This window comes from Neopelma chrysocephalum, unplaced genomic scaffold (assembly GCF_003984885.1).
Source record: "Neopelma chrysocephalum unplaced genomic scaffold, ASM398488v2 Primary Assembly neopelma1_98, whole genome shotgun sequence".
In the NCBI taxonomy this organism is placed as follows: Eukaryota; Metazoa; Chordata; class Aves; order Passeriformes; family Pipridae; genus Neopelma; species Neopelma chrysocephalum.
In genome coordinates, this window is record NW_020897761.1 from 2551357 (window position 1) to 2574205 (window position 22849).

Below are 22849 nucleotides of genomic sequence, written 5' to 3' on the forward strand. Positions count from 1 at the left end.
CACTATTTAGTGGCAGACACAGCAGTGCTGGGTAAATGGTTGGTCTCGATCTTAAAGGTCTTTCCCAAACTTAATGATTCTGTGATTTTCCCACCCCATCTGGGCCCTGGTCCTGGGAGCATTAGAAGTGCTTAATTACAACCCAAAAGCAGGAATTAAACTTATGCCTATGTCTTTGGCAAACGGACCCGTCTGGGAAGAGTCATGACTGCTCTGGAGGCCACAGTTCAGTCAAAATGCTCTCGACAAAATGGAAAAAGACTGCAAAATGTGGGGTGCAATTCCATGCAGACAAGTGCAAAGTACTGTACTTAGGTAGGGATAACGATCTGTGAAAATGCAAGATGGGAACCTGCTGGCTAGCCAGGCCTTTTGCAGATAAAGATCCCGAGTACAGTGGATCAAAGAGCCGATTTGTGGTGCTGCAGTGAAAAAGGCAAACGTCCCACTGGGGCATATAAACGTTGGCAGGTACTGTGTTTTGAGAAAGGTGAGGCCTGATGGAGAGACTGCAGAGGGGTCTTGGGAACAGCCCGGTGCCTGGTTTTGCAGTACTGCAGGAACCAACCGTGTTTAGTTTGGGGAAGGTCCCTGCAGGGCTGTAAGGCTGCGGGGACACGATAACCATTTCCAAATACATAAAAGGCTTCCACAAACAGGAAGGGAATACCTTTATCTTACCCGTGGGGATTAGAACAAAATGTTGCCAGCTCAACACTGTAAGAAGGGCAATTCAGGATAGTCATTCAGGGACATTTTCTAAGTGTGAGAATGGTTAAGTCCTAGAACATGTTGTTTAGGGAGAGTAAGGACTCTAATCCACAGAGGATTTAGAAAAAAAAGCACTAGGCAAGCTCCTGTGTAGAAAATGTTTAATGGAGCTGATCCTGCATCAAGGCAGGAGATGGCCCAAGCAATGCCCCAAGGTTCCTGGCAGCGCTGTTCATAGGATTTGAACTTTCATTTATGTTTTTAACTTTCTACTTCAACAGAGTGAAACAGGTGTGGAAATGTTTGCCAGAGAGGTCCCACACCCCAGCCCTCATCACGCAGGATGTGAGAGAGGAGCTCCTGGGATGTTGTGGCCCCTCTCTGTCCCCCATTCCTAATTCCTCTGCAACAGTGCCCTGCAGACTGTGGCTTGTGCCATGGGAGCATGGCACTGCATGTGGCTGCTGCCAGGGGAGGAAGTGCTATATGTGGATGAGAACTTCCTGCAGGGATGAATTCCAGTGGATTCCCGTGGCCCCCTGCCAGTTTCCAAGCCCTGAACATGGGCACAGCTCCTGTGCACACCACTGGGCCCTAGGAGCTATTCACAGCTCTTCTTCTTACCCCTGCACTGACACAGCTGTATCTGAATGACAAAACCCCCTCAGTACAGTGAGACCTTCAGGTTCTTTGGTCCTCCTTGTGCCTACACTCACTGCTGCCCTGCTCGGGGACAGACCAAACCCTCTGCTGTGCTGCAGCTGTTTCAGGCTGTGCTGTCCGTCCTGAGAGTCTCTGTAGGATGCCCATTCTGGCATTTCACCTCCAGGTCCCCTTATTGCTTGACATGTGGCAGGAGCAGACACACCTGCAGGGGGAAGGATAAGTAAATACTTCTTGATGGTCCCTGAAGGGGTATGAGCTAAGGATATCCAAGGCTTATTTGGAACACAAGAAGAACTTGCAACGGCTGGAAGTGAATCTAGTCCAAGTCCCAGTTAGTTTTAGACAGCACCTTTCCTCAAAACTGAGAATTTTACACACTTTTCCTAGCTGCTGGTCACTAACACACTGTGCAAAGCAATTGAATCTTTTGTTCAGTTTAAGTCTGGAGACTTCAGTATATGAAATCTATTGGGACATGTGCCTCTCTAATCTAGTTTCAAGGTTACTTCCATAAATATTACCTCTGCTGTTTCTAGAATGTTTATAGACTGCACTGGCCCTTAACTCATGTGTCCAGAACTGTGTATTATGCCAATAGTTTTCTCATATCCCAGGCTGTTACATGGAATCTAACTGCATCCAACTCTCATCTGTCCTTTACAAGTTGATCAAAGCACATAATGCTGTTTTAAAAAGGAAATGCCATTGAGAGTAATATACTGTCTGTTGTCTGAAAAAACCCTGCTGATAAGGATCCTGGTGTGATTCAAAATGACAGGATGAAATTACAAAGAGACCGTGTCACCTCTACCTCCAGTTCAAAGCAGTGACACTAGAGAGGAAAGAGGTTCATGCCACTGACTGTCTCCTCCTGACCTGGCTCTGCCAAAACACCACATTCAGTATCAATAACTGATATTCTGTGAATCATTTCCCACAGCAGTATAAGAGAAAGTATTTCAAAATACTGCTTTGGTTGATGTTGATACATCTCACAGCCAGGAAAGCCAGGAAGCTCTGAAGAGAGAGAGAAAGGGTGGAGGATGACACACAGTACAGGGAAGTGCATGAGGTGGCACACAGGAGGGCACAAAATAACAGAGAATCACGAAATGGCCTGTGTTGGAAGCGACCTTGAAACTCATCTTGTTCCAGCCCCTGCCATGGGCAGGGAGACTTTCCACTAGAACAGGTTGCTCCAAGCCCCATCCTGGCCTTGAACGCTTCCAGGGATGGGGCAGCCACAGCTTCCTTGGGCAGCATGTTCCAGTGCCTCACCATCCTCACAGTAAAGAATTTCTTCTATATATCACAAGTCCTGCTATATCATCAGCTGTCAATATCTTCCCACTGCTCACCCTGAACTGAAATATCCGTCCTTAATTTCATCCCTGTCTCCCTGATGGCTCTGAATCCCATTGGACTCGTGTTACTGACGTTCAATTCTCAGTTCTCCCCTGATGTTGCAGAAAGCTCCCCGTGCCCAGGGACAGCGCTGGGACGTTCCTTGGGTGCTTATCTGCAGCTTTCAGTGACTGACTCACTGGCAAGCACCTGCACATGTGTGGCTTTCATATTTCCTCATGGGCATGTTACCAGGCTCTGGAGGGGTTGTTTTGCTGTCTAACCTCATGCTCTCACTCATTGCTTGCACTGTCTCCTCTGAACTACAGTTTCTTACTCTCCTTCTGAATGGAGTGTTTAATTTAAGGGTGATAGGCTTTTTACCTTCCCTATTTTTCACTCAGCTCTGCCTATGTAATCCCACAGCGCATCACTGTCACTGATAGCAAACTCCTCCGTTATGTAAGGACAGGCACAAACCTGCCCTTCCCTGCCTGCCCTGTTTCCTTTTCTGTATTTCTGCTTTCTAGGTCTCCTCACCCCATTAGAACCCGTGGATTTGGTCTAGTTCTGCTGCTCCAGGTGTAACCGCTGGAGCCTCAATAAAAGTCAATTAAGTCTCTCTGCCAAATCCTTGCCATTACTGCACTGTCCTTGTTAACGTTCTTCTTAGTCTCATGCCATCCATGAATATTTTACACACACAGAGCAATGGGAGATTTAATTCCCTGCTTCCAGCCCTGTGAATCAGGAAATGCTGTACTGCACTGCTGGCTGTACAGGGGACAGCAACAGCCCCTGGTATAGGGCAGATTAGAATATTCCTAAATATTTGATCACAAAAAATGCCTCCTGGTGGGCTGCCTTAACAGGATATTCATAGAATCATAGAATGGTTTGGGTTGGAAGAGTCATTAAACATCATCTTGTTCCATGGGCAGGGCCACATTCCACTAGACCAGGTTGCTCCAAGCCCCATCCAACCTGGTGATGAACACTTCCATTCATGCCACTGGCAAATTCACCCAGGGCAGAGTTTTAGAAACCAGGAAGGCTGTTCCAAGCCAAACTCTTTGCGAGGGGTACGCTGAACAAAAGCAAACGCCTTGTGCACCTTCCCCTCCGAGGCACCACATCCCACCAAGGCGCAGGGAGGGCGGCGCTGGCTGCACAAACCCGGACTTTATAGTCTCAAACTGCACCAGGGGAGGTTCAGGTTGGACATTAGGAGGGATTTCTTCACAGAAAGGGCGATAAGACGTTGGGACGGGCTGCCCAGGGAGGCGGCGGAATCACCGTCCCGAAGGCGCTTAAGGAAAGACTGGACGCGGGTCTAGTTGACAAGGTGGTGTTGGGTGGTGACAGGCTCGGCTCGATGATCTCGGAGGTCTATTCCAACCAAACTGATTCTGTGTTTCTATGACCCCCACCCCACCGCGGGCACCACCACGCCCCGGTGAGCGGGACTCGGGGAGCGCTGGGGCAGAATCACACCCACACCGCCCCCGCCGCCATCACAGAGGAGCTCCCTCACCCACCGGGGGCGGGGCCCGCGATGTGATTGACAGCAGCCTCAGCCAATCGGGCAGCGCCATCCCGAGCTTCCCCCGCCCCTCACCCTACCCGGAAAAGCGGATGGACATTTCCGGTGGTTGCTAGGCAACGCGGAGGGGCAGCTTCCGGGTGTCGGGTGCACTTCCGGGTGCGCGGCGGCGCTGCCGGGGCGGGGGCATCACCATGAGCACCATGTTCGCTGACACCCTTCTCATCGTCTTCATCTCCGTGTGCACCGCGCTGCTGGCCGAGGGTGAGCCGCGGAGCCCGCGGGAGCGGCTTCCCGAGCGCCGGGAGGGAGCGGCTGGAGGGGGGCGGTTGGGGGCGCCGGGGCTCAGGGACTCGGGGCCACCTGAACCTCACGGGCACCCTGGAGGACAGCGGTGAATGAACCCCGAACAGCGCTGGGTTGTGGTGCAGAGGAGTTGGGTTTTTTCCCTCTCGCAGGAGGCGGGAAGGATGAAGGAGGACACGGTGGTTTTCCACCGTAGCTCTTGTGGGAAGGATGTGAAGAAACCACCTGAGCGTGCGACGGTGGTGGCTTAGGCTGCTTGAAAGGACTTTTTGTCTTTAAATGGTTGAAATAGGTGCAGCTTTTTAAGGATGAGTCGGATAGGTGCCTGTTTGGGGTAGTCACAAGCCAGAGGCCCCTTTCCTGATGCTGAGCTGTATCCCTAAATCCCCTTTATCCCCTCTACCCCCAAACCTTCATCCCAGAGCTGCAAGACACCACCTTTGTGCATCCCAAGGGAGAGTCCCCAGAGGAATATGGCACTGGCCCTCTGGGAGCCCTCCTGGCACTAGGGGTTGCATTGTGTACACGTCCTCTGCCTTTCACAGCACGGAGCTGTGTTGACCTGGGAAGTGTTTACAGGGTTCCCTTCCCTGCAGCTCGTGATTCCAGGGACTCAGCAGCACAGCCCTGCTGCCAAGACAAAGCCAGAAAAAAAAGGGGCCAAGAGTTTTATGTAGGGGCTGATATTGAGCTGCTCACAAACCACTTGTGGCCTCAACTTCTTTTTATCATGTTTAAGTGCAAGAAATTTAGACTGGAGAAACTTTTGAGGTCTCTTCTAGTCTAGTCTAATATCTTAATTTGCCTTTTCAAAATGTGATGATGCTAATGGACAGATGCTGGTAGGAGCAGGAATTATTCCTCAGGCCTTAATTAGGTGGTGTGAAAAAGCAGAACACAAACATGTTTATTTCCTTAATCAATTGCCTTTGATTTTTAAGGTGAGCAACAGCTGGTAAATATGAGCATTAGGGAACTGAAGCTGGTCAATTTCTGAAGACATTTATATGTAGTTCACATATAAAATTAAGAACTAAACAAGTTTTTTTTAGTTTTATATATAGCTTATTTCATAGTTTATTTTACAGTTCTATTTTACGTGAAACATGAGAAGGGGATATGAAGGAAAGGGATGATACCTCTTGCTGGTGCTTTGTGCTGCCTTGGCTATGCTGTGACGTGGTTTTGTAGACATAGTGTTTAATTTTTGCACGTGCATTTGCTCACTTGTGTCACTGTTATTGCAGGAGGCCTTTGCTTACCTGGTTACTTGCTGAGTGTTTGTTTCAGGTATCACTTGGGTGCTGGTTTACCGGACAGACAAATACAAGAGATTAAAGGCTGAAGTGGAAAAGCAGAGCAAGAAATGTAAGTACCCTTCAGACATCAGAGAACGTGTCCTGCTGCTCCTGCTTTAGCAGGTGTCAGACTGAGTAATGGCTGTGCTCTGAGAAATTTCTGCAGGAGGTGAGAACTTTCTGCAGCTTGGATTTCATAGGAGCCAAATTCTACAAGTTACATAAATCTATAGTGAAGGGACTTGTTTCTGTCCTTAATTCTTGTCTTTTGCTGGAGGAAGCTCAGCACAAAGACCTGTTGCCTTGTCTGAATTGCCCTTCCTGTTAACGGAGTAAGAGATTGGTACTGGCATCTTTTTCTGAACAGGAGTGGCTAATGTCTGAAATAAATGCCTGAAGTGTGTTCAAAGATGCAATTTCTGCCTTTCAGGGGTGAAAAGGTGAATTTGAGGTCTGTTGTGAGAAAGTTCTGGGGTTGAGTAATGAATAACAAGAGAGGAAAGCATTATGTGTGAAGATTAGGAGTCATAATTAATGATGGGGGATGAGTAAAGGCCAAGTCATCATAGAAGGTCTGAGCTGTCAGCTGATGTAAAAATAAGTTATACTAATGTAAACTGAAAACTAACAGAATTAATTAAGGAAATAAGCTCCATTTTCATTCCATAGGGAGGACATCAGAGAGACCTGGGAGCAGTTGAGCAAAGGACAAGGGAGGAAAGGGAAAAAGGAGCTGAGGGTGAGCAGTCAGAAGATGTGCTTTGGATATTAAGAGGAATGGTAAAGGAGAGGGGCTGATCGTGGAGTGTTTCAATGGACCTGTCTGTATTGGAACCAAGGAGCAGAGGAGAAATTCATCTGACCTTTCAAACTCAACTATGTGAACCCTACACAGGTTAGAGCAGTAGGAGACACCACACAACAACTGGAGCCAAAATAGAGCTGGTTTTACCTTAAAAATATTTCACTGGGGTGTGAGTGCTCCTAATGCACGAGAGAACAATATTATCACTTATTGCTCTTGCCAGTCCAGCTCATTCCAGCCTTTCCCGGGGCAAAATAAACTGAGGAGTTCAAGTGTAGTCAGGCTTGTATCACAGCTCCTGCATTAGGGGCTTTTGTCACCACGGCAGCAGCAGACAAGGATTGCACCTCTGCCTGCCTCACTTTAATCCCACTTGTCCTATGTGTACGATGGAATTAGCCCCAAAAGAGCGAGTTAGAGAACTAGCTGAAACCCAGCTGAAAACTTGTCCTTGTGTGTTTGTGCTGTTCAATTCCGAGGGCAGTTAGCAGGGCTTAATCTCTGGGCCTTAATGACTGCTGTAAGAGTTTAATGCTGTTTGTTTTTATAGCTCTCCTGGTATCTAGGCTATCATCTGTGAAGGGAAAGACGTGAGGTTCATGCATCTCAATTAGTTTCTGATCTCCTTGTTCGTTTCCCCACCCCCAACAAAAAAAAAAGGTAAAGCTAAATAAGGAGTCACTAAAAATTCAGCTTTGCTTTTCTTTTTCCTTCCCCTCCTGTTCTGAGGACAGCTGGCTGACCTGGTGGCTTACAACTTGCTAAGTGGACCACTTGAGCCACACCTTTCAGCTGTTATCTAACACATCTGAAACAGGAAAAAACACATTTGAGATCTTTAAGCTCTCCCATGAGAGTCCTAGTGATCCTTAGCATTTGCAAAAACAAAGGGGCCCGAGTAATGTGCTTAAGGAGACATTGTTACTCCTTAGTTTCATCTCTTCCTGTCCTCCTAGGGAGGAGGCACAGTTGTCTGAGGCTGCTGCAGAGGTTGTAGTCAGTGTTCTGGGGGTAAATTTACAAGGCTGGAGGCCATCCCTGGAATTTCTGCTGTGTTGTCATGTATGTTCCCATGTCTTTAGAGACTGCTTGACACTCTTTGTTCTGCTGGAACCATAGGGGAATTGGGGCTGTTCCTTTGGGTTGGCATAAGGTGTCTCGAGTTTAGAGTCGGGGGCCGTGGGGTTATGTGGACCAGGGTAGGGGTGGACTGATCAGGTTTCCCCAGCTGGCAAAAGGAAAGTTATGGAGAGAGCTTTCTGTGACTGCTGGGTGTGTTGAGTCATCTGGCACCTCTCTCCAGTATTCCCTAGAGCTCAAGCTCCCTGTTTTTCCCCTTGTTTCAGCCTGCCTTTCAGAGATACACTTTTTCTTAGGAAAAAGCAGTTGTCTCAATACATTGCCGTGGAAGAGATGATGTTCAGGTAACTTGTCTGGGCCAGAGTGGTTTTCTGAGCAGTTGTGACTGACTCACAGGCATTGAGTAGGGCAGCTCTGCAAATCCTTGTGTGGTTTGGAAGTCTGGTTGGTCTTTATTTCCTTTGTGCTTTGAAATCAGGGCTAGAAGGTCTGTGCTGGTCCTTCATATGGGAGGACAGTCCTAGTGCTCAGATATCTGTGAGCTAACAATGATCCAAATCTCTGTTGGTAAGGTAGATGTGGTAGATGCAGTTTACATAGATAGAGTAAAAAAAGGGCTGCTATCTGTTGCTAGATCATGGTCATGCTTTATCATCCTCACTTCTTGTAGTACTTTTGTTATAGTTCTTGAATTAAAATGTCTCTTACTTCCTGGAGAAACCTTCTTGCTGTCAGCAGAACATTTGCAGATGAGCAGCACATTTACCATGTTACAAGTGCACTGTGCTGACTCTGTGTGAGCCTTGCTTGCTGCAGTGGTTGGTAGTGGGTTGCAGATGCCTGGTGAGCGTCTGATTTGGGGTTTTATACCTTTGAGCTTAGGCTCCTACTTTAAAATATTGCAAATACTTCAGTACTAATTAATTGAAGAATGGAGAGGCTGTGGCTGACTGCTTGGGCAGCGTTTCCCCTGAGAATGCCGGCCTGTGGAGAAGGGATGTGCGAGAACACAGGCTGTCCTGTATTCTGCTTCCCACTGCAGATAATTGTGAGCAGAGCTGGCCACAAAGCTCTTTTCATTGCACTTGCTGAATCAAAAGTACTGTCTAGTACTAATGACAAATCAGCAAGGGTCACTTGAGCCAAAATTGTCCCCAGACTGCTCAGTCTACAATGTAATGGGCTCTTGACAGGGTTCTAAATTAACCCTTTAAATATGTTGATATCTTATCCAGGGTTTTGAATTTATTAATTATTGTTTTTAATTGATTGGTGTAATCATCCCTGATAGTTGATAACTTACTGATTCTGAGTATGTTCTTAGTCATACCTAGTTGCTTTGTGCCCCACTTCTCTATAGGAATAAAACATTTTGTTTGGTGTGTGGAAAAGGAGTGGTGGTATCCCTGTGTAGAAATGATGGAATATCTTTTCATTTGGCAGTGGAAAAGAAGAAGGAAACGATAACTGAATCAGCAGGACGACAGCAGAAAAAGAAGATAGGTAAGACTGGTGCCTCAGAAATGGGGGAAAGCTGAGAAACTTATGTCATGATCCTTTCAAAAATATTTACTTATTTGCCTTGCTCTTCCAAGGCAGGAGACATCCAGCCTTCTGATGGCTTTGGTCACATGGGCAGATCACTGAGAGGAGCAGCACCACTTGCTGAACTCATTGACTTTCTCTCCCATTTTAGCCATGATTGTTATTAATTTCTCTTGTCAAAGCTCTTTGCAATGCACTGGCAACTTGCAATAGCTGTAGGACTCTATGATTGTAATTTTTGGATCTTTTTTTCCTCATTTGAACACTTCAGAGCTGAAGGCGTTTATGTTGACTGTAACTGTCCTTAGATTTATTTCAAATTTGATAAACTAGTTTTGCTCAATTTTAGGCAGTGATTTATTTTTCCATTCTTTTTCATTGTCAATAAGCTGAAGTCTTCCTGGGTGAAGGTAACTCTTTAAGTACTGAACTAAGCAAGAACAAGGTGAATAGATGTTAAAGGGATGTGAGCTTTAGGAAGTTCTGTTATCTGCAGGACTTGCAACGTGCAGCAAAGCTCAGTTAAGTTATTACAGAAATTGCGGCAGGAACACTTCTGAGAGCTCCTGGGAGTTGGTTTCCTCATTCCTCTGTAACTCCAGGTAGCTGGATTAGTCATTTGATCTGTACAAAGCTTGAGAATTATAAACACATCTTCAAACAGTTCTTCCTAGGTAGAAAACCTGTTGTCATTAGATTCCTGAAGGGACAGGAGCCAAACGCTTCCTCTCGTGCGTTTTCAGTTCTTCATCTTGAATAATCCCTGTGTGGGATGAGCACTGCCTGGTGGATAAGGCAACTTTGAAAGTGACCCTATGTAACAGCTACACATAACATTAAAAAGTGTGACAGTGGCTTTTTTTTGCAGGGCACCATCCAAGCTATGTTCCTAGCAGACAATATTGTACTTGTGCTTGGACTAAACTAATAAACAGTAGAATCTGAGGAATTCAGATGCTCCACCAATTTTTTTATACACTGAAATAATCTTGTTTTGCTGATGAAAAACAAAGCACAAAGGGACTAAGATCAGAACTTAGGAAGTGACCACTGATTTTGTTTGCTGTGATGCTTGCTGGCCAGACCTAAGATACTGAGACTGTTTTTTTTATTTTTCCAAGTGCTGCATAACTTCAGTGTCTCATTTGTTTTCAGGCAAAGCTGAATTCTTGATGTTTCTGAAAAATTAAGCCCTAAATGTCAAGCTGGACTTCCAGAAAATGACTCACAGCTGTTAACTGCTTTTGAAATCTCTGATTTCAGTAACTACTGGATGTCAAATCACTCTGCAAGATGTGGCATTGTTGTAACAGCGAATTTACTTGTGCTGGAGTGCCTCTGAATTCTACCATTTTAGTTAACGAAAAATAAATATTGACTGAGGCTTTATGGATAAGTAGCAGCTGTGGTACAGACCTGCCTCAGTTGCCATCTGTTCTGTGCACAGAATAAGACAGGAGGTGTGTGGATGATATTTCTTGGTTTCATAAGGGGTGAATCATGCATGTGCACAGGGAGGTAGGGTGAAAGTTGCAGGAGAAGGCTTAATTTGCTGCTTCCTACTTATGAAACTTCAGTTCACTTTACACTTAAAAATTTCAGTCACATTGTGTCTAAATCACCTTTTGATGCTGCTGGAACAGGACACCTTTAACATCGTGGTGTGGCTTTTTGTCATTTCATCTTAAGAAATTAATTTTTTAGCTTAAACTTTGCTACTGCTTTCTGTTTCCATGTGCCCCTGGAAGGAAAGACAGTGACATTATCAGGAATCCACGTGAGTGCTGGATGAACAGTAACACCCAGAGCCTGTTTGTTTGGAATTTGTAGAAATAGGTGACAGACAGTTCAGGTATATTGGGGGATCACGGCTGTGTTCTTTTCCCTGTGTAACCTTTAGCCCACCTAAAAAGATGGCTAGTTATGCAGGAAAAAACAAGTATTTGTGCCAAACGTGATTCCTGAAGAACTGGCTTGAGGTTGCTGAAATGTCCCAGAACAAAATTCTCCACCTGGGTCAGGAAGCAGGTGTCTGGAAAGTTCCTGCCAGAGTGGATGGTTTGTAGTTAGGAGTGACTGAAAATAGCCAAGAAAATTCTAAGAAATTGGGTAGAGGTGTTGCTGTTGCTTTTCATAACACTTACTGTGAGTCTCTGTGCTTAGAGAGAGAATTGTGGAGCTTCTGTTTCATGGGCCTCTTGTACTGAAACTTCAGTGGGATCCCTGGAAAATCACACTTGACAGTCCTTCTGCATCACTCCCTCTTCATTCATGCTGTTCTTTTGATATTTCTTCATCATCCACATCCTTACTTCAGCTGGGTGTTGCTTCCAAGCCCTGGCTGCCCCTCTAGATCCTCAGTCTGAGAGGAGCACAAGGGATGATGGGGACATGGGACAAGAAAGGTGACAGGTAGTGGATAATGCTCGAGGCCAGAGCAGTCCTCCAATGAGGGGCATGGAAAATGTCCTCTCTGATCTCTGAGTATCTTTGAAGTTTGTGGTGACTTAAGGACAGACTAAATTTCCAAAGCAGTATTTTAAAGTATTTTCTGCAAAGCACAGTAATACACACATTACTGAATTTCATGTAGGAAATCTCTTCTATCTTTGGAGAACCTCCTAGGTGTGACAAGAGTCCAAAATTCATTACTGAGACAAGCAGGATGTTGGCATTGCTGAGGTGCAGCTCTCAGCTCTTTGTATTGTTTCAAAGCCCCTTCTGACACCTCCAAAATGAAATCCTTACACAACATATTTACAGTGGTGTATGGCAAATTGAGACCACTTTCTTTGGGAACTGTGATATGAGGGCACTGTCTCTGTTCTCTGGCAATGTGTTCATGCTACTGTGTCGGTTGGTTGAGTTAGCAAATCTGACATTGGGTGCATTTCTTTCAGAAGTGCTGAATGTGTGATTCCAGCCACCTCCTCTCTTTGTGCCAGCCTTGCTGCATGTTGCTGTGGTGGAGAAATGGTTGGCTATGTACAGTTTTTCACTTTCTACTGTCTGGCAGAGAGAGCTGGGGTTGATTTTGGAAGTGTTATTTGTTTGCACAGCCAAAAAGGTTAAGTCTTCCTGGAAATGAAAACACTCTGGTTTCTAGGTTGACAGAACTGATTATAACTGTTGGTTTTGTCTTTGCAGAGAGACAAGAAGAGAAGCTGAAGAATAACAACAGGGACTTGTCAATGGTATGAAAATTAAACCCAGTTCCCAACTGCTGGGGATTTCAGTCAGTTTTCCAGCAGAAAGACTTTGTTCAATTGGCAGACATAGCTGCTTTTCTTCCTGAAAGGTCCTTCTGGGTTTTCTCTAATAATTCTCTACAGATTTTATTGTGAGCCACAGAGTTCTCCAGCAGTTCCTGCCTCATCTCTCATGCCAAACCTTAGCCATTTTCAGCTTTATAAGTCTCCATGATGTTTTCAAAGTAGAATTTGTCTGACTTCTTGTAACTTCAGTCATTGTAATGATCCCCTGCTGACTGGTTGTGTAGGCTTAAGGAAAAAAAGAGCCTGTAGAAGGTAACAGGAAAATTCTAGAGCACTTTTTGGTTTTGTCTCCCTGATGCAATTCCTCACATCAGTGGCCTATGCTGTGCCTGCCTTTGTACCCAGCTGTTGACCAGACTTATCTTTGGGAGTTCTTCAGTCACTTTTATAATCCCTCTGCCTTCTGGGTCATCATTTTACCCTGTAGATTTCGGTGATCTGTACAAAGCCTGTTCATGAGGGTGTGAGCTCATAATTCTTCAGTGTAGGCCTGTTGTTTTGATTATCTCTGACCTTTCTGCTTGCAGGTTCGAATGAAATCCATGTTTGCCATTGGCTTCTGCTTTACTGCCTTGATGGGAATGTTCAACTCCATGTAAGTATCAACTTCCTGGATTTTTTTCTTGAATTTTTATGGTGAATATATTCTCCACCTTCCCTTTATCACCTCGAGTGTTGCAGTGACAGAATCCACCCAAGAACCATAACTAATCTGTATAAAATGGATCAATATTTCATATGAAGATGGGGTGGTTTAGTCACCACATGCACGTTCTGCTCAAGAGGGAACATTGAATACTGAAGACAATCAAGCTGAATAAATTGCATTCAGTCTAGACACAGCTCTAATACCCTTTCTGTGTGGGAACATCCTGATGAGGGCAAGTTTGGGAGATGTCAGGCAAGCAGCTTCAGTCTTCAGCTACTTTGGCTTGACTATAATAGTGTGACCACAGAATTCTCTTGCAAGCAAAACTGGGTCAGCTCCCTTGTCCTTAGAAATGAGCTGTAATTGCAGAGTTTGTTGTTGCCCTACTTAAGGTGATCAGAGTCCAGATATTGGGAGGTCCAGGCATGGGCTTCAATCTCCCTTTGCTTTAAAAGTGACCTGGGATAGGTCCAGTTAAAAAGAAAAACCAACCAAAGATAAAACCCCCCAAACTGGTTTACACGGTTATAGAAAGCTTTGTTTCAGATATGCAAATCTGAAAGACTTGTGCTCGACTTTTAAAACTTGCTTCACTTAAAATGTGAACTGTTGGCTGTTAAATCTGAAGATGACATGAATATGATTAGGATAACCTTTGATTGATTGATAACCTTTGGTTGCTTGATATCTGGGCAATATGCTTGTCCTCCAAATAGGAATTTACATCGTTGGGCACCAGGGTCTTTGGCCTCTGTGCTGGCAGTCCCTAGGATACAGTCAATTGTTATTTTACTGGAGATCTGTGGGTGGATAAATTGCAAACTTGGGGTAACATAATAACAGAAGTGCCACTGTGTGGATTCTTTATTCAGCTTAGTCAGACTTCATCATCTAGCGTTCTCTGGGTACTGGGAAGCTGAGCAGAGCAACACGGCACTAAAGGACTCTAAAATTTGGGTACAGTCTTGAGTCACTGATGTCTCATTTCACTGCAGCCCTGAGCAGGGCTGGAGGTGCATCGTGAGTCATATCCCCAGCAACAAGGTGTCTGAGGGGGGATTTATAGTGCTGCACTCGAGGCCTTCAAGTGCTTGCTGTGCTATTTGGGTGCAATACAAACATCAAGACCACCCCTGCACTGAAACAAATGGAAAAACAAAATTAAAAGGCTTTACCCCACTTTCCTATAAGGGGAAGAGGCAGTTGTTCTGAGTATGCTGTGCCCAACTAGTATTACAGAACTGTAAATTTATTAAGAGCTTTAGGGAGGAACTGATTTGGGTTAAATCCTTTGTGTCTCCTCCTTCCATAGATATTAACCTTAAAAAAAAAAAAAGAAAACAAGAAATCAGCAAACTTAAAACCCACCAAGTTTATTTGTCTTGTTCCTCTTTTGAGGATTCCTGCCCACAGAGATGATGTTACTAGACAGAGGCTTTATGTGAACCTTTGGGCATATCTTTCATTTAACTGCCTCTTTCTGTAGAGGGAGCATGAACAGCAGGAGTATCCAGAGACCTCACTGATTGTTAGAGCTAGAATAACTTTCTTGCTAATAGCTGAGGCTGTTGAATTAAAATCTAAAGATTTGACTGCCTGCCCTTTGGGGCTACATAATTAAATCCTTGCTGCTGGTCTCAGTACAAAGTAGCCAGTGGACCTGAATCAAATGGCAGCTTTGGTGGGTGGTACCTGCACTGTCTGAAGCTGACAGTGGTTTGGTAGAGCTGGTTCTCATGTACTGCCAGTCTCTTGACATAGTATAAAGAGCAGCTGCTTGTTGCAGGAAGAGCAGCTCAGTTATGGATTTAGGAGGCTCCTAGACTTCCTCTTCTCTCTACTGCTGGTTCATCCATGGAGGCACTGTGGGTGTGGTACGAAAAGGAGAAAAAAGGGTGGCTGAGACTTGCAATGGCTGCAGCCACATTTACTGCTTTTCCTGGTCTTGAATGAGGTCATTGCTCCAGGGGACAAAAGGAGCAAGGAATTGTGTGGAAGCAGTATGTTGTGCCACCCTTTGGACAAGTACTATGCAAATGCTGCTACTCTGGCTGAGCACCTCACATTTGCCAAGTGCCAGCTCAGCCAAAATGGAAATTACTGGGATGAGCTGTTCTCTCTTAGCATGTCAGTAGTAATGGGGCAGCAGGTTGGACCATGCTGGAAGGAAGCGTCAAGAAGGCTGATTTAAACCCAAGGAGCAGAATGCTGTGCTCAAGACAAGCAGCTGAATGACTGTTGTGGCTTAAAAGGCAGCGAGATGTGTAGCAGTGGTGGCCTCTAAGCCACCAGGGATTTTTCCTGGGAGAGAAATTAGCTTCCGTGTGTCTCAGTTCTCTCTTGCCAGAAACTTTTTAATGCAATCAATTCTCTGCCTTACTCTAGGAGTTGTGTGTTTCAGTACCTCTTCATAACTGTGAAAACCTGCTGGAATTAAAAGCAGGTACCTCGGGGTGCTACTGCTGAAGTACTTGTCATTCTCACAGCAGGAATAACGTAGAATTTGAAGCCACTGGGGGATGTTACAGGGAGATAAACATCCGTTCCGAGCTCCTTTGCCAAACTGCCTGTGAGATGTAAACAAAGTTGGCGTGTGTTTGAGCTGTAGCTGTGTGAATGCATCTCCACAGGAAAGAAGGCTCATTTAGGATCTCTTGAAACAAGAAACACCTGTTCGAAAATCAGCACATGCAGAGAAAATAACATCCAAATATGCACATGCTGATGAGGCATCATACACACTTACTTCAAAAGATTGGGTTGACTGTCTGGCTTGGGAGAAATCTTTGCAAACTGGCCAGAATTCACACTCTGTCTGATGCCCTGGAATGTGGACCTGGAGGAATTCCAGGAGCAGGACATGCCGCTTGGAAAATGCACTATCATCCTGCCTCTGCACTGCCTGTCTTCAGAGCTAATGCAGAGAAGACTGTGGGTATTAAATGTGTTATGTTGATGGGCCTCTTGTGCTGAGGAGTGTGGTTGCTCCAGGAAAGAAAAAGGTGTCTTTTGGTTTATTTTCTGCTTAAAAAATGCTCTTTTGCTTAAAGAAAGAGTCTGTCTTGTTGCAGTAACTGCAATACAGCAGGGTGACATTCATCCATCTTCTGTTGAAGTGCTGACTGGGAACTGATCTGCTAAATTTGACTGTTCAATAAAATGCACCAGAAAACTGCAAAATACCGACCAAGATTTTATGAAACAACAGCTTGTCTAGTCCATCTTAAATCACTGTGAACTTTGACTGTGCCAAAACTGTTATTGAGGGAAGCCTCCTTACCCTGTGGATGGTTGGGTGTGGAGGGCTTGGAGAAAGAGGCGTGCTCAGTCTCCTTGGTGGAGCGTATGGAGAGGTGGGCTGGGGAGGGCAGCAAGGCTTCTTAGCCTTCCATGTGGTCTCATCTGCTCTGGTGGCCCGTTGAAGATGCTCACTTGTTCTTCCCATATCCAAATGCTCTTTTATGTCCCCAGTTGTGATCCAGTGTTCTCTTTTCCAGATTTGATGGCCGAGTGGTGGCAAAGCTTCCGTTTATCCCCCTCTCGTACATCCAAGGTCTCTCCCACCGCAACCTGCTGGGTGAGGATTACACCGACTGCTCCTTCATCTTCCTCTACATTCTCTGCACAATGTCAATCAGACAGGTGAGCACATTGCTGTCTCTCCTATGTGCCTGGAGCAGGGAAAGCACATCTCCATCCATGAAGAGGAATCTACTGCTGCAGTCCAGTATTGCACATATGATCTTTGATCTGTTGTTTGCCTCCATTCCTAGGCCTCATGTTCAAAGCAATTCTAGGTTGATAGTCAATATCCTGGACTGGCCTGGAGGACTTGACTGGAGACTTGCACCAGGACTCTAGGACAGAGTTGGCAGAAATGGATTCCTGATTTGTATGATAACTTTGTGGATTGCCATACCAAGAGATTGTCTCCATCAGAAGCCAGTCTGAATCCTACTTTTTAGTAATTATGACTTTTACAGTAATGTGTACATCTTTACAAACAGTAGCAACTTTAGGGGAAATTTCCTTGGTGACTAGTAGTTCTATAAAAGTGAGGAAAAAGTTAAACCTGCTCTTTTGGGTTTGTCCTTCCTGTTTTTGCTGGCTGCCTGATTTTTTTCAGAGTCTTAAGAACTTTACCTTGGATGTCAAGTCTCTCCCAGTGTCAGGGACTTGACAGAGACAGAGAGGGTCTGGTATGATAAGCCAAGAGTAGGATCCACACAGCTCTCCAGATTAGCTCAGTAGTCCCATCTTTTGGAAGAGGGTGAGGATATCAGTGAGGATAAGAGAAGTGCCTGTTCAGGAAGGTTCACTGGCAGCTTAAGTGGCAGAATGGCCAATGAGGATAAGAGGGCCTTCTCAGTGCAGCCAGAAGTTTACTTTGTTTTCCAGATTTTCCCAGATTAATAGACTCTAGGGGCTGGATGAATGCTGGTGCAACTAGCTGCAAATTACCTGCTCTTCTGTATTTTGTTTCCCTTTTCTTCGATTTTCTTCCTGAATTCTTGCTGCTTTCACTTGGGGGGTGGCAGGCGACTTAAAAAGACTTACAGCAGATCAGCAAAGGGAAGTGATGTGTTATGCCAGATGCTGTCAGAAGTTGGGATGAGCTTCGTGGAGCAGCTCCATAATAGAGACTTCTTTAGTCACAAAGCACATGCTAGTAAATGGAATTCTCCATAGCTTTTTGTATTGGGTGCTTGTGTTGAAATGGATCTGTGTCTGGTCCTGTGCAAAATTCTACATAACTGTAGAATAACTTCTGTTGAAATGATCACTTGGAGTTCATCTGGCCCACCCCTCACTCCAGGCAGGCGCAGCTTCAGAGTACCAAAGGCCAGGGGATTCCTGACTGTTTGCTGCAAGACAAACTTTCACTTCCCAGTCATTTGTGAACTGGAGCAGTGTTTGCTGCTTTGAAAGAAATGAGACATTTTGAGCTCTTAAGATCACCTTGCAGAATTCCTGGTATGCTGTGGTCTGATGCTGTTCCTTCAAGCAATCTTGTCTGGTGCTGCTCTGTGCTACTCACCTGTTACATGGGAAGTCGTCTCTTTGCAATGTTGCAAGTTACATGAAACTAAATAGCACTGCCAGCAAGATTTTTCTGCACCCATCTGGTTGATTGGGGAACTCCTTTGCTGAAAAATCCCCCATTTTTGTCCAGAAATATAATTCCTGTGGTTAGTTCTAGTCCTGGGAATTTCCTGCTGTTTCATATGGTGAAATTGGTGGATGGCATGAACTCAGAAATGCCGAGCTCTTTGCAGTGGTTTGGCCTTTCAAGAGAAGTTCTGGGAAAAAAATTGCCCCTGTGCTTGAGAGGTCATGCTGGAGGAGCTGTGGAGGAGGGAAGTTAGTTTATTGCTTTGGAGAAGGGTGTTTGTGCTCCAAAGTGTTAGACTGCAGTCTGCATAGTGCTGCCTTATCTACGTGATCATGGTTAGCATGGATTAACATGGATTCCTGCAGTTCTCCAGCTGTCAGGCAGTTTCTTCCTCCTTGGCACCTGGAGGGAAGGGCAGGGGCACTCTAGTTTGCTCAAAAAGTAGGAACCAAAGCAGTGATTGCTGCTGGCATCCTGCTCCTGGCTTTATTGCTATTTGAAAGAACCTAGGTGATAACAGCATTGGGAAGAGGACTTTGAAGTGCTGTGAGAGGCCAGGGGAGAGGGCATGAAAGTAATTAAGGGCTTAAAATGGTGCCAAAGACTTGCACTTAGTGCTTTTCAATGACCTTGGGGGTGAAAGTTTTGTGATCCTTTGTATTTCACTGTGTTCAGAAGGGCAAATCTTGCCGTGTTGGCTTCAAAACAGCTGGTAGCCCAAGGGAGGAGAACTAGTGTGGGAGTTGTGTCTGGCTTGATGCTGCTCACACAAGAGGAGGAGTGGAGATGTACCAAAAAGTCAGGGAACAGGTTACAAACAAACTAAGAAGATCATACATCCTTCAGCCTTCCCTGGAGCTGCCTGTGAAGGGATCAATGGCAGGGAAGAGAGATGTTCCTGTGGAGCTCAGAGGTGGAGGAACTCGTGTGTGTGTGAAAAAGCAGTGACCTGATGGGAAATGCAGGGGAGTACGTGAGGTGGTTAAACTGACATTAGTGGGACAGGCAGGAGCAGCATCAGGCACTCTCTTCATGGGGCCCTCAGGCATGTGGGGGTGATAAACTCTTCAAACACTGACTGGGAAGCTTGCTGCCTGTGACCTGGCCAGCATCTCCCAAAATAGTCACCTCACAGTGAGTAACTTCCTTTGCGCTGTTCCCAGCTCTCCCTGGCACGTAAATCCTGTCTCCTAGTTCCTCCTGCCTTCCTGTTTGGAGAGAGGAGGGTTGCTGGGAGAGGCCTTCCAAGGGTCCTTGAGCTGTTGGGTTTCAGCTGGGAAAGTCTGCTGGGCTGGGTGGGAGGTGTAATGTCAGGGTTACATCCTCTGTCTCCGCTCCTGGTTCTGAGCTCCCAGCCTTCACCTGTGCTGTTTGGGAAGAGGGATATGCTGCTGTTCCTCGGGCGTTTGCTGGTCTTCACTTCCTTTTCACACGCATCTGAACTGTAGATTAGGCTGCTTCTCACTGAAATGTGTTCCCAGTGGGAAGGGGAGCCAGCAATTATCCCTACTGCCAGGAGTGCACTTTCCCACAGAGCCTAGTCTTTAGGGCAGGGAGCCACTTGCTGCCTTGAGGCCCCTTCTGGGTTTGAAGACAAAAGCAGGAGCAGATCCTGTCCTTCCTGCAATCATTTGAGGGAAGATCAGAAGAGCTCAGATGGGGAATTTGGATTTTTGGTCTTCCCTCCCTGCTTCTGAAGGTAATGGTTGTGTTTGTGTTGGAAGTAGACTCTGCAGACTTCCTTGTGTAAGGTGTCCCACAGCAGACAGGACAAGGTTTCTGCTGAACCTTGCCCCATCCCTGGTGTTTCCAGCTGTGTAGACTTCAGGATTGCTGCCCAGAAAAACTTGCTTTGGAGCTAGTGCATGATGCTATCTGCCTTCCACAGCGTGGAGGGGACTACATGGAAGGATAATGCTGGAGACTGACTGTGGTCTGGAATTCACATACAGACTGTCATCTCCCTTCCTCTTAGAACTGTTCAAGCAGTTGGAGTAAACTTTAGCACCACAGTTCTCCTCTCCCTCTATGCTGAAAGGAACAGGTTGGAGGCAGTGCACACTTCGGTTCCATGGATGCTCTGCTAGGATCTCTTCTCCGCGGATGAGCCGGTAGGAAGATCCCACGATACTGGTCCTGCCTGCTGCTGGCTCTACAGCACCCTCTGGTGTTACTGGATCTGTCCCTCGGCTGCTCCCGTTTCCTCCTTTTTGTCCATTGCTTGACTAAGGAAGTGCCGAGGGGAGCAACCTGCAAAGGAGTTAAATGCTCTCGTATATATTCAGTTGCTGAACATCAGCCAGTGGCTGGGTTATGGACTTTTGGACCTCATGTAATTCCTCTTCAAGTGTTCCCCTCCTTTACTGTCATGCTTCTGTGTGGGCTGAAACCTTCCTTTTCATAGTCTCCACCTGGAATGATTCCTGATTGTTTTATTTTAATGTAGCTACTGTGGAATTAGAAAACTATCTGCCTTTTATTTTCTTTTTTTTTTTGTTTATTCTCCTTCCTGTCTGACATATCCTGACAGTTATTTTGCAGAGGACACTCAGGTTTGAAGAGAATCCTCCTTCCTCCTTTTGTTGTCTCAATAGCCAGGACTCAGCTGGTGACATGAGGAAGACACAGTTGTTTTCTTCTTTCCCTTGCATAAGATGTCCCTGTTGTGCCAGCACTGCAGGAGCAGCATCTTGAGCTGGAGTTCCTTACAGTGAAGCATGAAACCCAAAGAACTGGTGGCTCTTTGTAGTCACACTGTTGTGAAATTTAAAAGAAATTTCTCAAAAATCAGGAAAAACATAAAATTTAAATATTCTGCTGTGATTTTTTTTTTAAAGCTTATGCCTGGCTCTGCTAATTAATTCTTTCCCTGTTTGTTGTTTTCCACTGAAACACCCTGCTCGGATGCAGATGAGGTCATCTCCATAGTCAGGTTTTGGGGTTTGCCGCATACGTCCTGTTATCGTGCATGTCTCCACCGCCCCATTGTTCTGTCTGCAGCACTAGCATTCATGCTAATTCTGTGCCTAAGCTCCTGACTTGGGCTTGGCACACGCTGTGGTTGCCATGCTGCTGACCCAAATTCCGGCTGCATTAGGAGAGGGCCTTCCTCGCCAGCTTGCAGACCCTCTGGCTCTGAGGGCCACCATCAACAGTGCTTTCTGGAATTTGGGAAGACCAAGGGCTGTGTGGTGCTGCCCGTGAGCAGCTGTTGGGAACCTGCTCCTGAGTGTGCACTGCAGTTAAATTGCAAAGATATTGTAGGTTGATTTTAAACCAACACTGCATAAAGACACTGACAAGGCACCTGCCAGCTGACTGTGGGGTGTATAACTGCAGGTGGAAAAGAACCCTCAGCCAAAATGTGGATTTGGTAACCAGAGGCTTTTTCTGAGGTGGGGAAGAGTGGCCCAGCTCTAAATGTAGCTGTTGGGGATGGTTGTCTGGCTCTGTGCTAAGCTGGGTTGAACATACAGGGATAGAGGTCCAACATACAGTAGCCAGATGGATAAGGCTGTGTGCGTGAGAACCTGAATCTGCTGAAACTAGTCTGGAGGTTTTACTTGTACTACTGGAGAGGGTCCAGCAGAGGCCACAAAGATGATTTGGGGTCTGAAGCATCTCTCTGATGAGGAGAGACACTGTGTGGTTGGCCTGTTTAGTCTGGCAAAGAGAAGACTGAGAGGGGATCTCATTAACCCACATAAATATCTCAAAGGTGGGTGCCAAGAGGATGGTGCCAGACTCGGTTCACTGGTGCCCAGTGACAGGATGAGGAGCAGTGGATGTAAACTAAAACACAAGAAATTTCACCTCCACAGGTGGAGGAAGAACTTCTTTACATTGAGGGCAGCAGAGCACTGGAGCAGGCTGCCCAGTCTCCCTCTCTAGAGACATTCCAAACCCACCTGGATGCATCCCTATGTCACCTGCTCCAGGTGACCCTGCCTTGGCTTGGGGAGGTTGGACTGGATGATCTCCAGAGGTCCCTTCCAAACTAACAGTTCTGTGACTCTGTAAGCAGAGTTGGGATTTCTTCCTCTTTGTCTCCCTCATCATGGTCTGACACTATCCTGCTCTTTGTTCTTGTTTCCACAGAATATCCAGAAGATGCTCGGTCTTGCTCCTTCCCGAGCTGCCACCAAACAGGCAGGAGGCTTCCTTGGCCCCCCACCTCAGGCAGGGAAGTTCTCCTAAAGCACAGCCTTCATGGAAGGCCTGGCCAGTGCACTAGACTGCCTTTGGGAGGTAAAAGATGGGATTCTGCACCAGGCATCACCTGTCCAAACAAAACCAGGCTATGCAGTATTGAAATCATCATCCATTTGGAGTGTTCCACCAGCAGTTGATCGCTCATCAAACCAGGAAACATCTCTGAGAAGATAACTCGACCTTTTGTTTCTGAGAAATAAACGGCATGGGCATGTTAATTAATGAATGTGTCTTAATTGGGTGATGGAGCGCCGCCCGGAGCCGCGGGTTCGGCTCCATCCCGGCGGGCACGCCCCTGGATG

The 22849-nt window shown here is 46.0% G+C and overlaps 1 protein-coding gene across 2 annotated transcripts; it reads left to right on the forward strand.

Annotated features, from left to right (window-relative positions):
- The first annotated feature begins 4365 nt into the window (after positions 1 to 4365).
- On the forward strand, positions 4366 to 22769 carry TMCO1 (transmembrane and coiled-coil domains 1). 2 transcript variants are annotated; one of them, XM_027694550.1, is made up of 7 exons: positions 4371 to 4528; positions 5861 to 5938; positions 9197 to 9256; positions 12446 to 12492; positions 13101 to 13168; positions 16720 to 16864; positions 22434 to 22769. In XM_027694550.1, exons 1-7 carry the CDS (start codon positions 4459 to 4461, stop codon positions 22530 to 22532), a joined length of 567 nt encoding a protein of 188 aa, XP_027550351.1. In that variant the 5' UTR covers positions 4371 to 4458; the 3' UTR covers positions 22533 to 22769. The 2 variants fall into 2 exon arrangements, with proteins under 2 accessions (XP_027550352.1, XP_027550351.1); XM_027694551.1 differs by lacking the exon at positions 16720 to 16864 and having other exon boundaries at positions 4366 to 4528.
- Positions 22770 to 22849: the final 80 nt, after the last annotated feature.

Coding starts and splice junctions, on each gene's coding strand:
- TMCO1 (XM_027694550.1), top strand. CDS start 4,459: ATGAGCACCATGTTCGCTGACACCCTTCTCATCGTCTTCATCTCCGTG. Junction 9,257..12,445: donor ACAGCAGAAAAAGAAGATAG/GTAAGACTGGTG, acceptor TTGTCTTTGCAG/AGAGACAAGAAGAGAAGCTG. Junction 13,169..16,719: donor ATGGGAATGTTCAACTCCAT/GTAAGTATCAAC, acceptor TCTCTTTTCCAG/ATTTGATGGCCGAGTGGTGG.